A 15,431-nucleotide genomic window follows, 5' to 3' on the forward strand; every position below is an offset into this window, starting at 1 on the left:
TTACCTTGCTTTTTTCCTTCTTTTCCTATCCAAGATGGGTTCTTGTGACACACTAACAATTGCGGGGCTATGGAATTTCTTACAGTGAACAGTTGCAACTCATGTTTCCCCTGAGGCTAATTCAGGAGGGAGTGAACAAGGTTTTGGGGTCAACAGTAGAGAATGTGATTGTGAAACACTACAACTATGTTACCAAGAAAATGTGTGGAGTATTTTTCTTAGAAAAGCAATGGATGTGCAGGAATCTTCTAAGACAGATTCGTTCCCAAAAAGGTACTAGACCAGTTAATAATATTTATTGAATACCTGTGTGCAGAGCACTATAGTAAGAACTTGAGAAAGTTCAGTAGAGTTGGTAGGTGTACTCTTTGCCCTTAAGGAGCTTGTTTGATGGTTCCTTATTGCCCTGTGAATCTATGATAAAACCGAAAGCCTGTGAGAGTGAATCCAATAGAAAGTAAGTAATATGTGATGCTTCCTATTAGAGCTTTTGGGAAATTTTTACAATCACAGTGATAGAGAATTTTAAGGTGGTAAATTACCTTGAGAAGTCCCCTGATGGTAAATTACCTTGAGAAGTCCCCTGATTTGTCTTCTTTCCCTTCTTAAACCATGCAGAAAAGAATATCGCACAACCTCCTATTGAAACTTCTCCCTTAGAGGGAAATTAAATTCCTCATCCTGCAGTTTAGGCACAGTTTCTTTTCGTTTGACCTGTTTGGAGATTGAGGCCCTCTGATCAAATCTCATCCTCCCCCTCCCATCCTTTAACTGTTGGAGTTCCTCAAGGGTCAGTTCTTGGCCCTCTTCTGTTCTCCATTTACACTCACTCCCTTGGTGAACTCATTCGCTCTCATGGCTTTGACTACCATCTCTATGCAGATGACACGCAGATCTACATCTCCGCCCCTGTCCTCTCCCCCTCTCTTCAGGCTCGCATCTCCTCCTGCCTCCAGGATGTCTCCACCTGGATGTCGGCCCGCCATTTAAAACTCAACATGAGCAAGACTGAGCTCCTCATCTTCCCTCCCAAACCCGGTCCTCTCCCAGACTTCCCTATCACCGTGGATGGCACGACCATCCTTCCCGTCTCTCGGGCCCACAATCTCGGTGTCATCCTTGACTCGTCTCTCGTTCACCCCACACATCCTATCCGTTACCAAGATCTGCCGGTTTCACCTCTACAATATCGCCAAGATCCGCCCTTTCCTCTCCACCCAAACGGCTATCTTACTGCTACGGGCTCTCGTTATATCCCGGCTAGACTACTGTGTCAGCCTTCTCTCTGATCTCCCTTCCTCCTCTCTCGCCCCGCTCCAGTCTATTCTTCACTCCGCTGCCCAGCTCATCTTCCCGCAGAAACGATCTGGGCATGTCACTCCCCTTCTTAAACAACTCCAGTGGTTGCCTATCAACCTCCGCTCCAAACAAAAACTCCTCACTCTAGGCTTCAAGGCTCTACATCACCTTGCCCCTTCCTACCTCTCCTCCCTTCTCTCTTTCTACCGCCCACCCCGCACGCTCTGCTCCTCTGCCGCCCAACTCCTCACCGTCCCTCGGTCTCGCCTATCCCGCCGTCGACCCCTGGGCCACGTCCTCCCGCGGTCCTGGAACGCCCTCCCTCCTCACCTCCGCCAAACTGATTCTCTTCCCCTCTTCAAAACCCTACTTAAAACTCACCTCCTCCAAGAGGCTTTCCCAGACTGAGCTCCCCTTCTCCCTCTACTTCCTCTACCACCCCCCCTTCACCTCTCCGCAGCTTAACCCTCTTTTCCCCCATTTCCCTCTGCTCCTCCTCCTCTCCCTTCCCATCCCCTCAGCACTGTACTCATCTGCTCAACTGTATATATTTATTACCCTATTTATTTTGTTAATGAAATGTACATCGCCTTGATTCTATTTAGTTGCCATTGTTTTTACGAGATGTTCTTCCCCTCGACTCTATTTATTGCCATTGTTCTTGTCTGTCCGTCTCCCCCGATTAGACTGTAAGCCCGTCAAACAGCAGGGACTGTCTCTATCTGTTGCCGACTTGTTCATTCCAAGCGCTTAGTACAGTGCTCTGCACATAGTAAGCGCTCAATAAATACTATTGAATGAATGAATGAATCGCCATTCCATGTAAAACTAAGCTTCATATTCTCTAACACCATTACTCATTATTAAGTTTCTCTTCAGCCTTCCATTTTCCAGGCAAAGAAACCCAGTGGAGGATAACTCTGAATAAAAGTAATTACTTTTTGAGATTTCTTTCATAGATACTGATGAAGGGATTATTTTAAGTAGATTAGCTTTATTCTTTGAAGTAGGTTCGCCTCTAGTCAAAAATAGGCTACAGGCTATCAGGAACCTACAGCCTTGTTTGTACTGTTCAGTTCTAGGTCAGTGGTTAATTAAGTCACCACCACTCAAGATTAGATCATGGATGAGGTCTTTAGCTTTGGTGTTTCCTGAACCTTGCTGGAGAAGTCAGTTATAGGCATTTGTCGACTCATTTCAGCAGTGTAATTGCATGTAAATCGGCAGAGGTCTAACGTGGCTGTGTAACTACATACTTGATCCCACTTGTAAAAAAAAAAAAAACCTCTGCCTTATCAGCAATTAGTAAAAGTAGTATCTATTTTATTTGTACTGAAAGGCTACTGTTGCAAATGAACTAATTTTTACCTTAACAAAGAGCAGCAGTGTTGACCAATGGAAAGACCACAGTGCTATGAGTCAATGAGTTCTGGGTTCTAACCCCAGCTATGCATCTGTGTGATCTTGGGAAAGTTACTTAATTTACCTGGGCCTCGGTGTCCTCATCTGTAAAATGGGGATAAAGTATGGATAATCCCTTCTACTTAGTGTGTGAGTCCTATCTGCATCAGAGATCGTGCTTTATCTGGTTGCACTGTGTCTACCCCAGCACTCAGCCAGAGGTTGGCACATGGTAAGCACTTAAATGCCACAGTTAATATTATCATTATTGCGGTATATACTCATTTTGACACCTAAAGGGCATAATTATAATGTAATCAGCTATCCTCATGAATAATATCTTGAACTGAGAAATTCAGACAATGTCCTCATTATTGGGATTTCCCAGGCACTCTCTTCAGGGAAGAGGCTGGGAGAGAGGGGAGAAAAAGCAAGGCTTTCAGGGTTGTTTTTTCTAAACTTACAGTTTATTCTCAGGTATTCCCCAGAGGAATGTACCTGCTCTTGGCATCATCAAAACTCCTTGAGACATGCATCCTGAAACTGCTGTCTTCTAACTCCTGGTCTCCTGGAAGTTTCTATCCAGAAAGACCAGCAAAAGATTGTGAACCACTTTGCGGACTTGGAACAGTGGTACAGACTGATAATGAGTCTGAAGAGAATTGGGGAAATATACCGGCGTACGTCCGGGAAAACTCACACTCAACCAAAGTCACTCATTGGCAAAACATTGCAAATGCTGCTAATGAATTCTTTTTCCTCCATAAAACCCTAGTCAATGATGATCTGTGGGTAGACAAAGGAATGAAAGAGAAAGTAAAGGCTAGCATGGCTTTTAGGAGATTTACAGAGTTTGATGACAATGCAACATCCAACCCTAAATTAAAGGCCTATTAAACTATAGTGGGAGTCCATCTGCTGTATAGTCCTACTATAGAAGGCAGAGCTGCTTGAGCCATTTCATGAATGTTGCTTATGAATCATACTCAACCTCGAATGGCAGAAGAGAATCCACAATAAGAAAGTTGAAGAACACAGTCAGCTCACTGATGTCAAAGGGGTCCTTGCAGAAGCATGGTTCTGCTGGGTCGGTAGTGTGCGGAGAGTGAGCACAGCAGGATAGCTAAGCAGCTTCTGTATGGGAACTGGTAGGGAACACAGGGTAATGATGATGATAACAATAATAATAATAATTGTGGTATCTGTTAAGCACTTGCTGTGTGCCAGGCACTGTTCTAAGCACTGGGACAAGCTCATCAGGTTGAACACAGTCCATGTCCCACATGGAGTTCACAGTATTAATCCCCATTTTACAGATGAGGTAACTGAGGCCCAGAGAAGTCAAGTGACTTGCCCAAGGTCACAGCAGACAGGTGGCAGAGTGGGATTAGAACCCAGGTCCTTATGACTTGCAGGCCTGTGCTCTTTCCACTAGTTCATGCTGCTTCTCATAATCTTGTTCCGACCATAATGGAGCTTACTTTTTGGGGAAAATGAACTTGGTCTAGTAGAAAGAGCATGGTCCTGGAAGTCAGAGGACATGAGTTCTAATCCTCGCTCCACAACATCATATCTGCTAGGTGACCTTGGATAAATCACTTCACTTATCTGTGCTTCTGTTACCATCTGTGTAAAAATGGAGATTAAAATTGTGAGCCCTATGTAGGGGCTGGGCTGTGTCCAACCCATTTAACCTGTATCTCCCCCAGTGCATTGAGTGCCTTTCACTGTGCCTTTTGCTCCTTCAATGCTAACCTTCTCACTGTACCTTGATCATAATAATAATAATAATAGTATTTGTTAAGTGCTTACTATGTGCCAGGCACTGTACTAGCTCTGGGGAGGATACAAGCAAATCAGGTTGGACACACAGCCACTGTCCCATGTGAGGTTCACAGTCTCAATCCCCCTTTTACAGGTGAGGTAACAGGCACAGAGAAGTGAAATGACTCATCCAAGGTCACACAGCAGTCAAGTGTTGGAGCTGGAAGTAGAACCTATTACCTTCTGACTCCTAGACCCGGGCTGTATCCACTAGACCATGCTGCTTCTCTATCTTGTTGATGACCCCTCTCCCACTTTCTCTCTCTGGTCTGGAAAGCTCTCCCTCCTCAAATATGACAGGTGATTACTTTCCCCTGCTCCAAGGCTTTATTCATGGCACATCTCCAAGAGGTCTTCCTTGACTAAGCCCCTCTTTCCTCTTCTCCCAGTCCCTTTTGCTTCACCCTTCATTCTTCCCCTCTCCCAGTCCCACAGCACTTACGTACATATCTATAATTTATTTATTTATATTATGTCTGTCTCCCCCTCTAGACTATAAGCTCGTTGTAGGCAGAGAATGTCTGTTTATTGTTACATCGTACTCTTCCAAGTGCTTAGTACAATGCTCTGCATATAGTAAGTGCTCAATAAATACAATTGAATAAATGAATGAATGAATTTATCAATATGGTATTTGAATATTTGCAGAATTCGTTCTCAGATGGCCTCTTTCCCTGTGTGGTTTGCTGGATCAGCTCACAGACTTGGGATATCATCTGTTTTCCTCCATAAATATCTAAATCTACGCATCCTTCATGATGGTCTGAAAATGCTGATCAGGACGCCCGTCATGATAAAGCAGTGAATAGTAGCTGATTTTTGAATTGTTTGGAACCAAATGTCTTTCATCCGATTTGTGCTTTATGTAAATACAAGATATGAAACTGTGAGGCACTCAATAGTGTGTTCCAGTCCCTTTCAGGGATCTTGCTTTCCAGTCAGAGAAACAGCATGGCCTAGTGGAAAGAAAACGGGCCCGGGAGTCAGAGGATCTGGGTTCTAATCATAGCTTTGCCAATTACCTGCTGCGTTACCTTAGACAAGTCTCTTAATTTCTTCATGCCTTAGTTTTCTCATATGTAAAATGGGGATTCATTATCTGTTATGTCTCCTACTTAGACTGTGAGCACCATTTAGGACAAGGACTGTGTCTGACATGATTATCTTGTATCTATCTTGTATCTACATAGCAAGTGCTTAACAAATGCCAGAATTATTGTTTTTGGTAAGCCTTCTTCAAATATCACTACCTCCAAAGTATCTCCCAAGCTAGTTAGGTAAGTGTCTACAGTCTGAGTTATGGTAGGAAATCAACAAGGTAAGCTAGAAAGGGTGAGCTGATTGAGTGCTTTAAAGTCATATGGGACATCCATATGAAGATATCATAGAGTCATGAGGGAATGATTTTCATGTTCTCTGCCTTATATGTGTTAGTATTCTTCATTCTGGGACAGGGACTGTGTGTGATCTATCTTGTATCTACCCCAGCATTTAGCACAGTGTTTCACAAGTAGAAAGCACTTAATAAGTGCCATCATTATCTAGTGAATATTCATAGGACTATCTCCCCTACCAGCTCAGTTTTGATCAGTTCTATTTATATCTTGATGTTATTCAAATTTCTGCCTCTCTCATCAGAATGCATCATTTTTAGGTTTTAAATTGCTAATATTTTAAGTAGTCATTTGCCATTTTTCATCTCAGAGTGTAGTGCTTCTATTTTAAAATTATACCATTTGAGCATCTCCGGTCCTCTCACCATGGTTTAAGGACCCATCTGCAGGAACAAATTAATACCTATTCTCCTTCCAGTACAGTGGAACAGGTTGGGAGCAGTGGAGTTTGTAAATCTCAACAGCATTTTGGTTTCTAAACTTTGCAGAGAAAGGACCTGGTCCAATTCTTTTCCAACAAACCAGGCTGCCCATCTATATTCTCACAATATTCCCTGATAGTTGAATTCTGAATCAGCTTCTCTGAGAGTGCTGGGCGTGGGAACTGAGAGCTTGGAACTGTGTTGGGGAAAGGACATGTAGTGTACATCTTTCACCTCGATGGGAGGGCTTACAGCAGATATTGTGGAGACAAGAAAATACACTGAGCCAACGCCGGAGAAGCAGTGTGACCTAGGGAAAAGAGCCTGGGCCTTGGAGTCAAAGGTCCTGGATTCTAAATCCGTCTACCCCAATTGCCTGATGTGTGACCTAGGGAAAGTCATTTAACATCTCTATGTCTCAGTTTCCTCATCTGTAAAATGGGTATTCAATAATTGATCTCCTTCGGACTTAGACTGAGTTCCGTGTGGGCTAGGGACTGTGTTTGACCCGATTCACTTACATATAACACAGTGCTTAGAACTGTGCTTGATACATTGTAAATGCTTAACAAATACTGTAATAATAATAATTTACTAAACATCCACAATGTGGAAAATGTTCTGGAAAGTTTCAGAGAACATATTGTCCAAACATCACTACCTACAGTCACAGTCTAAAGATCTCTTATGAGAAGTTTGGGTGTTTACAGCAATCACAGTTCTTTCACACTATATTAATAGAAATAGATTTCTGGAAAATAAATATGATTTGTTAATCAGGAAACTTCCATCAAATCATGTGAAAAAATCCAATTTCTTGCAAGATTATTACAAGCGAAAACATTTTGTTATTGCTCTGAATTTTTTAGTGTAGTTTTCAGGCTGGCACTCTCATTTTATAATGAGAACCAATGATTTCTGCACAGAATTGTAGCAGTTAATAATGCAAAACTGCATCCCATGAGGGCTGGAATTTTCCCGTTTCTTTCGGAGATGAACAAAACCCAATAGACACACTGAAAGTGTCTGTTGCTGTATCCTGCAGAATTTCACTCCTGTTTGCAAGTTTTCCCCCTCATGGAGAAAAATCTTGAAAATGTTGCAGCTCACACTGTTTTTCTTCACAGTTTTCATTCTTCCTTTCTCAGTTTGTCCTACAGCTTCAGAGTTACTTCTAATTCTCATCTAGTTCATGTCAGTTCTTCTCTTACTCTGTTGTTTGACCAGTTAGAGAAATCTGGTAGCATTTTTACCTCAGACTCTACTGTGATAACTGTACTGCTTGAAATTCTATTGGGATATTACTTTCCATCAAAAAACAAATGAATCAGGAATATTGGAACCAGGTCTTCACAATTATAGCAATGTGCAGGGTTGACTGAATTTTCTGAATAATCTCTATTTTCACCTACATAATCTGTATAGTTAGGCAATAGTGGCTTTGAACTCCAATTCTATATTGTATTTTTTCAGTGTAGACCTGTTATATAACTAACTGGCAATTGGCTTTTATTATGGAAGGTCATTGTTTTTGTACAAAGTAATAGCAGGAAGGGTGTGACTTCTGTTTGGGACTCCTTGCAAAAAAATAGATATCTAATGCTAAGTCTTCAAAGCCACAATAGCATGGATAAAGTAATACTTCTGGCAGAATTTCCCTCTTATAGCTTTATTTATTATATTCAAGTATACCTGTTCATTATGGTTATTCCAGCTATCACTGGGATCATTGCCAGAGATGTATTCAGCAGTAATTACCTAATCAATCGATAGTGTTGACTGATAACTGCTTAGTACATTGCTCTGCACATAGTAAGTGCTCAATAATATGATTGAATGAATTGATTGGGTAATTGCTGCTGAATAGCCATAATAGACATAAGCTATAGGGAAGCAGCGTGGCTCAGTGGAAAGAGCCTGGGCTTGGGAGTCAGAGGTCATGGGTTCGAATTCCGGGTCTGCCACTTGTCAGCTGACTGTGGGCAAGTCACTTCACTTCTCAGTGCCTCAGTTACCTCATCTGTAAAATGGGGATAAAGATTGTGAGCCTCATGTGGGACAACCTGATTCCCCTATATCTACGCCAGTGCTTAGAACAGTGCTCTGCACATAGTAAGTGCTTAACAAATACCAACATTATCATTATTATTATAAGCTAGTTAGATTTCATCTGTTGTATGGCTGAAAAATGGACTCACAGCCCAAAACATTCCATCTGTTTTATTCAACTTGACTAATTATTCTTTTGTTGTTACCAGGTGGTATTTTTGAATATGTGGAATCTGGCCCAATGGGAGCAGAAGAATTAGCCTTCCGATTTGCTGTGAACACAATCAACAGAAACAGAACTCTACTGCCAAACACCACGCTAACCTATGATACACAAAAGATAAATCTCTATGACAGTTTTGAAGCATCCAAAAAAGGTAACATGGTGAATGTCGTGTGATTTTTGTCTATCTAAAATCTCCTGGTATTTGCTTAATCTCCAGTTGCTTAATACAGTGCTTTGTTCCCACTGAGGGTTCATTCATTAGTATTTCCACTCTGAAGGTATTGGACCCAGCGGTATCACAGAAACATAGCCAGCTTACCTGGGAGGCCTATAATTTCAGTTATGTTCTCATTTTGCTCCAGAAGATTTCTGTACATCAAGCTTCTTGGCATTAATGGAAGCTCAGGAAAAATATGGCTCCGCAATATGAAATTCAATCAACCAATTTTATTTTTAAGCGCTTACTATGCTCAGAACACTGTACTAAGTGCTTGTATCCATTTCTTTGCAGCTATCCTGTGCTTATCAAAGTCTGCAATATTTCTGAGTTCAGGCCTCTAAGAAAAGAGATTATTTTAACATAGTTCAAAGCCACTTCTGGGTTTTCAGGCTACTGCAAATGATCACTTTTGGCTTTGTGTCTGCTCACAGTGGCTAGAAAACCCAGTTGGTGAATTGGATAGGTGACAAAGTTAATAATTATTTCCATTTGTGAGCAACGGTACTGCAACAAAAACATGATACACTTTGACCAGATTCATTATAGAAAACCTTGCACTTGTGTATGGATTATTTATTAAATGCGTTGTTGGTTAAATAGACCCAGCAAAGAGCACCTTTACTCCAGGACACAATGTTCTCTACACAAAAGAGGTGTCACAGGAGCTACAGAAATTTTTTTCTAGGGGGCCCTTTCTCAGTAAGGTGATAGAAATTGAAAGGATTAGAGCACCTTCCCTGCCACTCGCCACCATAACACCAATGCATTCTGTCTCTGAATTTTTATGGCACTTGTATTTCAAAAATAATTGTTAAATTCTGTGAACACAAATTCTATAATTAGAGAAAAGATTTTACTTCTTGTCCTTCATATGTACTGAGTGTAGGTTACTTATCTCACTTGACCAACATCCCAGCAGAATCTTTGGTTTCTGCAGCCTTGATTCCCACATTGAGTTTATTGTAATAATAATAATAATAATTATGCTATTTGTCAAGCACTTACTTTGTGCCAAGCACTGTTCTAAGTGCTGGGGTAGATACAAGGTAATCAGGTTGTTTCACATGGGGCTCACAGTCTTAATTCCCATTTTACAGTTGAGGCAACTGAGGCACAGAGAAGTGAAGTGGTTTGCCCAGTGTCACACAGCAGACAAGTGGCAGAGATGGGATTAGAACCCACGTCCTCTGACTTCCAAGCCCGTGCTCTTTCCACTAAGCAATGCTGCCTCTCACCCGTATTTTCGGTGTCTGGCAGAGATAACTGTTTATGTTGAATTGCTAAAGGCTTAAAACAGAAAGCATATAGCAAGAGTAAAATAGAACGTGTCCCGTTAATTCTGTTGTATTGTACTATCTCCCATGTGCTTAATACATTGCTCTACACATAGTAAGCATTTGATAAATACCCAGTGATTGATTGGGGAAACAAGAAAAACACTGGCGATTAACCTGTCAAATTAAAAAGAAAAGAGAAACTTTTTCATCTATTTTTCAGGAAACACTATGGGTGAATAGAATTAGAGGGTATCCACTGGCATCTTAGCTAGCTTTTTCTCACCTTTGATGGCTTTCTTTTCCTCCCCAGCCTGTGACCAGCTGTCCCTTGGAGTGGCCGCCATCTTTGGGCCTTCCCACAGTTCTTCGGCCAACGCGGTACAGTCCATCTGCAATGCCCTGGGGGTCCCCCACATACAGACACGCTGGAAGCATCAAGTCTCGGACAACAAGGACTCCTTCTATGTCAGTCTCTACCCAGACTTCTCCTCGCTCAGCCGGGCCATTCTGGACCTGGTCCAATTTTTCAAGTGGAAAACGGTCACAGTGGTCTATGATGACAGCACTGGTAAGACTTCAGGTAGCTGTGTTGGGTGGGTGTGTTTCCATATTAACTCTTAAGCATTGGAAGGACTTATCTTCTGTGCAACTGTAGGTAATTACAGCACAACCAGTTTCACCCAGCTGCATGTGATAACCACAGCTCTGTTTGGGGAGGTAGGGTTGATGAGTGATTAGTGAAGATTTGGGTAAGAATAACACACCTTTCCAATCTGGCAAAAAAGACTGGCAAGTAGAAGGTAAGATATGGCAACAATTCGATTTAACTTTACCTGAAGAATTAATTCCATTTACAATTTAATGTGATTCTTCTGCATGCAAAATTTGAAAGAGGATAGTTAGTGGACGGCAAATAATAGATGAGCAAGGAGTCCTGGGACTGATATTTACTGAGTGCCTACAGAGTACGAAGCACCATATTAAGTGCTGGAGAACATACAACACATTCAAGACAAAAGTTTGCTCCTCTCAAGGAGTTCACAGTCTGAAAGGAGTTTTCCTACTTTGCAAGGGTTATATTCTTGATTAATCTCCCAGTGAGGAAAACTAATGCTCACCTTGACTGATTCCTTGCTGACCCACTCAACTGTTTCTTTTGACACTGAGTTGCATTCTATTTAGCCAGCTATACCTTGCTGGAAAAAAAAATTATCTAATTCCCCAACAGTGTTGATCCCAAATGCAAAGTGAATACTCATCCTGTAGGGGAATTGACTGTAAACTCTTTTGCTAAACTGTAAACTACTTGAGATCAGGGATTTTGTCTACTCACTAACTCTGTTGTACTCTTCCAAGATCTTGGTACAGTGTTCTACACACAGTAGATGCTCAGTAAGTACTACTGATTGATTGATCCCTGAGAGGCATGAGGACACAAAGCATGGCCATGCAGGCAGTGAGGACTTGAAAGGAGATGCTGTGGTTCACATTGGTACTTGAAAATTATGACTCTGAATCTAAATTGATTCTGACTTGAGTATCTGCTGTTGCTTTAGGACTTTTGTGAGCCAATGCAATTATGTTTCCTCCCATCCTCTTCCCAAAGCTATATATTATTAATTCTGCTCCTCCCATTTCGTATTCGTGTCTATTTCATTGTGTTGTCCAGTTTGATGCATGATAATTATACTTTTCTACAAGCACTTTTTTCAAAAGCAGATACAATGCTATGAGTTATAGTGCTGGAGTTGGCTAAATCATTAGAATGATGTGAACAGCAACTGCTTATTTTCGTGATAATTAGCATTTGTTGTGGTCTTGGATGAATGCTTTTAAGCATCATGAAAGTCTGTCGGATCTCTGAACGACGTCCAAAAACGATGGAAAAGAATTGGCTTCTGAAATAAAACCATGTTTCTGTCAATCATTTGGTAGCATATGACTCATTTTAGAGATAAACTAAAAATAAATTAGGAATATGTCAGCTTGGAAGCTATATCAACAGTGAGTTGTGAGTATTTACTTGCGTATCACCAAACCCAGGTTTCATTTATAGTTCAGGAATTGTTTTTGGTGGTGATGGTTCCATTTCCCTGGGACAGAATTCACTTTAGTCGATGTGAGTGAAAATATTTTTTGGTGTTGGTCAAGTAAACATTATAAATTAAGACAATTCCCTTTCTGCAAGACCCATCTGTCCTATTTTATCCTCTATGTTTGTTAGTTCTCCAAGGTTAACTCGGAAGTTTGGGAAGATGGTGTCAGTAAAAGTGATAATGAATTATCCAGACAATTCTAGAGATTTGGCTGAAATCACAATTTCACAGGAAAATAAAGTTGAGTGGTTTGCTTATGTCAATAATGATAATAGTAAAAGTGGTATTTTTAAATGCTTACTCAGTGCCAAGCACTGCACAGAGCACTGCAGTAAATGCAAGAAAATCAGATGGGAAATAGTCCCAATCTCAGATGGGGCTCACAGTCTAAGTAAGAAGGAGAACAATTATTTAATCCCCATTTTATAGATGAAACTGAAGCATGCATAATTTTAAGTGACCTTCCACAGGTCATAAAGCAGGCAAGTGCCAGTGAGGATTAGAACCCAGGTCCTCTGACTCCAGGTCCATGTTATTTGTATTAGGCCATGCTGCTTCTCCTGCCTCTCCTCTCATAATATAACATGAATTAGGAACTCCCACCCCTTCATTCTCCAAACTTTCCCTTGCTTTGAGGCATCAAGAAATGATGCAGTGACCAAAATGAAAAACTACAGTGATCAAATAATTTTGGAGGGTTGGAAGAAGGGGAATTCCCATCCAACCAATGAAGGTGGCTTCCATTTAGGACTAGATTTAGGTCACCGTTAACGAGACTTTTATATGTGCGAACTTGATTTCCTGGTCTGGGCATCAATACTGAGCATGTGGAGGATTCTTCAGTTAGAAAACATCTTCCAGAATGAATCTGTTCCCTTGCATAAAGGATTTGAAACTATGAGGCCATTATATGGAAACTGGCCAAATATACTATTTTAATTTGTAATCATCCATAAAAAATTAAAGTACTAAAAGCAGTTGTGTTTTCAAATTGACCTAGTTTGTGATAAAATACTAAATTTTGTGTTGACGTATGTCTTTCTGCCAATGAACTTTACGTATTTCTTTGGGTGCATTTGTAATTTTGCTATGATATGAGACTATCACATTACTTTGAATGGATTTCAGGTACTGGGGCCAGTTGGTTGCAGAATAATTAGATATTACCCTTTCTAAGAACAGAGTATTTCTAAAGTTGGGTTCTCTAATTCTAAGAGCAAATATAGTTAGCAATTGTGTGTTAACGCAGTTATTAAGTTGTAGTTGATTACAGAGTTTGATTAATTAAAGGTTTCCAAAAGGGTTACAATATCACTGGTCTAGGTGACTGAAACTTTTTTGGAGCCAAATTAAGCCAGCAGAAAATGCTCTCTGAAGTATTCTTTGCTGTTTCTGATGATATTTTGGGAATTTCTTTTCATTTTAGAATAAAGGTCAATTCTATTAAAAGTTTAATTCTCATTTGAGAATGACAAAAGTTTTTGATGAATTTTTCATGGAATTTTAAAGCATGTTAAAATGTGTTTTAATAAGTTTTTTATGTGCAATTTTAAATTTCAGTTCGGTCTGGCCTAGAATGGAATTGGCTAAATAGTATGTTTTAAATGCTGTTTTCACCTTCATTGCTGTGTTTTCTGAGGAGAAAAATCACCAGATTTGCAGCTGGGTCCTCTCTTGTGTATAGGAGAATGTGCAGGGCCCTTGTTTAGATGGTAAACAATGGGAAAAGCAGCTTTAGAGCAAGTCTTCAGTGCTGAATTTATCTAAGTTACTGCCACCAAGAGGCAGACCTATATTTTCTTGGCTGAAAATTCTTGTAAGAAGAGGTAACTATGTCTGTCATAGGATGGGTTTACCACAGGACTGTTGTGTGACTGAAATATTTAGAAAATATTTTTTAAAATAGTATTCATAAAGCATTTACTATTTGTCAGGCACTGTACTAAGTGATGGGGTAGTTCTTCTGACTCCTGTGCTCTACCTACTAGGCCATGCTACTTCTTGGTTCAACTCAGTTTAAATTCAGCCTAAACTGTATTTAGAGAATGTTTTTGGCTGACAGACATCGATTTGACAAAAAAAATTCCCGAAAGAGGAAAATATTTCCTGAAAGTTCTATTTTCTATTTTAGAAGAAGAATGCCAATAATAAGTGTCATTTGTAAGCAAGTAACAAGACTTGTTTAAGCAATCTGAAATTTAGTCACTTTCAGACTGAGGCAAGAGAGTCAGAGACAAAAATCCGAGACAGACACAATGGGATTAATAAAACAGGTTGCATGGCAGAAACAAAATGCATCATTGGGATTACAACAGACTCAATCTCTAATCCTTTGTTTCCCTCCTTCCCTATCAAACATTCACACCCACAGCAAGAACAGAGGGAGAGGGAAAGGGAAGGATGGAAGCAACTCAAGCCATCTGTTACTAAGCCAGGCTTCTTGGAGGGTGCTCCATTCCCAACTACCCACTGTTATGACTCTCCACTGGTGCAGAGACGATGAAGGAGGGAAATCTAGAACATTTTCAGGGTTGTGCCAGTGTAGGTCCCAGGACAGTGTGGTTCTGATGAGTCCAGAAACTCTTCCCACCTCCACAGTGATGGGCTGTAATTTATTTTGTGGAATTATGTAGTGAATCATTGTTCATAATATTTAATTTACCCTGTTGTCCTATCCCTAGATGACTTGGAGTTTCCTGCCAGCAGGGACTAGATCTGAATCAATATTCCTGTAACTTTCTTGGTATTGCATACATATCTTTGTATTAAGCCTCCTTGCTGGGATATTTTTGCAGACATGTCATCACACAGTGAAATACGTTTTGGAAAAAAAATGCTAAAATAAAACTGGCAAAAGATATGGGGAACATTATTATTATTAAATGCCATCGAGTCATTTCCGATTCTTAATGATGACTTCATGGATATACTTTCTCCAGAATGTCTTGTCCTCTGCCATAATCTGTAACTTCTCTAACGGTTCTTCTGTTACCACTGTTATGGTCTCTATCCATCTAGCTGCTGGTCGGCCTCTTCCATGTTTTCCTTGGATTTTCCTTAGCATTAGTGTCTTCTCCAGAGAATTAGTCCTACTGATTGTGTGTTCAAAATATGCTAATCTATGTCGATTCATTTGACCTTCCAAAGACCACTTTGGCTTAATTTGCTCCAAAATCCATTGTTTGTTTTTTGGGCAGTCCATGGTATTTGTAAAAGCCTTCTC

General features: G+C 40.5%; 1 protein-coding gene across 3 annotated transcripts in view; it reads left to right on the top strand.

Moving 5' to 3' along the window:
* GRIK2 (glutamate ionotropic receptor kainate type subunit 2) overlaps window positions 1–15,431 on the top strand; it is a 299,192-nt gene that overhangs the window by 106,586 nt on the left and 177,175 nt on the right. For all 3 annotated transcript variants that reach the window (XR_003753682.2, XM_029047234.2, XM_029047235.2), the window contains 2 exons: window positions 8,599–8,766; window positions 10,423–10,680. Coding sequence is in view for 2 of the 3 variants with exons in the window: in XM_029047234.2 (XP_028903067.1) it covers window positions 8,599–8,766; window positions 10,423–10,680 (426 nt within the window). In the remaining variant the exon portion in view is untranslated. The remainder of the gene's footprint in view (window positions 1–8,598; window positions 8,767–10,422; window positions 10,681–15,431) is intronic.

The sequence above is a fragment of the Ornithorhynchus anatinus genome, chromosome 19 (genome assembly GCF_004115215.2).
Source record: "Ornithorhynchus anatinus isolate Pmale09 chromosome 19, mOrnAna1.pri.v4, whole genome shotgun sequence".
NCBI lineage: Eukaryota > Metazoa > Chordata > Mammalia > Monotremata > Ornithorhynchidae > Ornithorhynchus > Ornithorhynchus anatinus.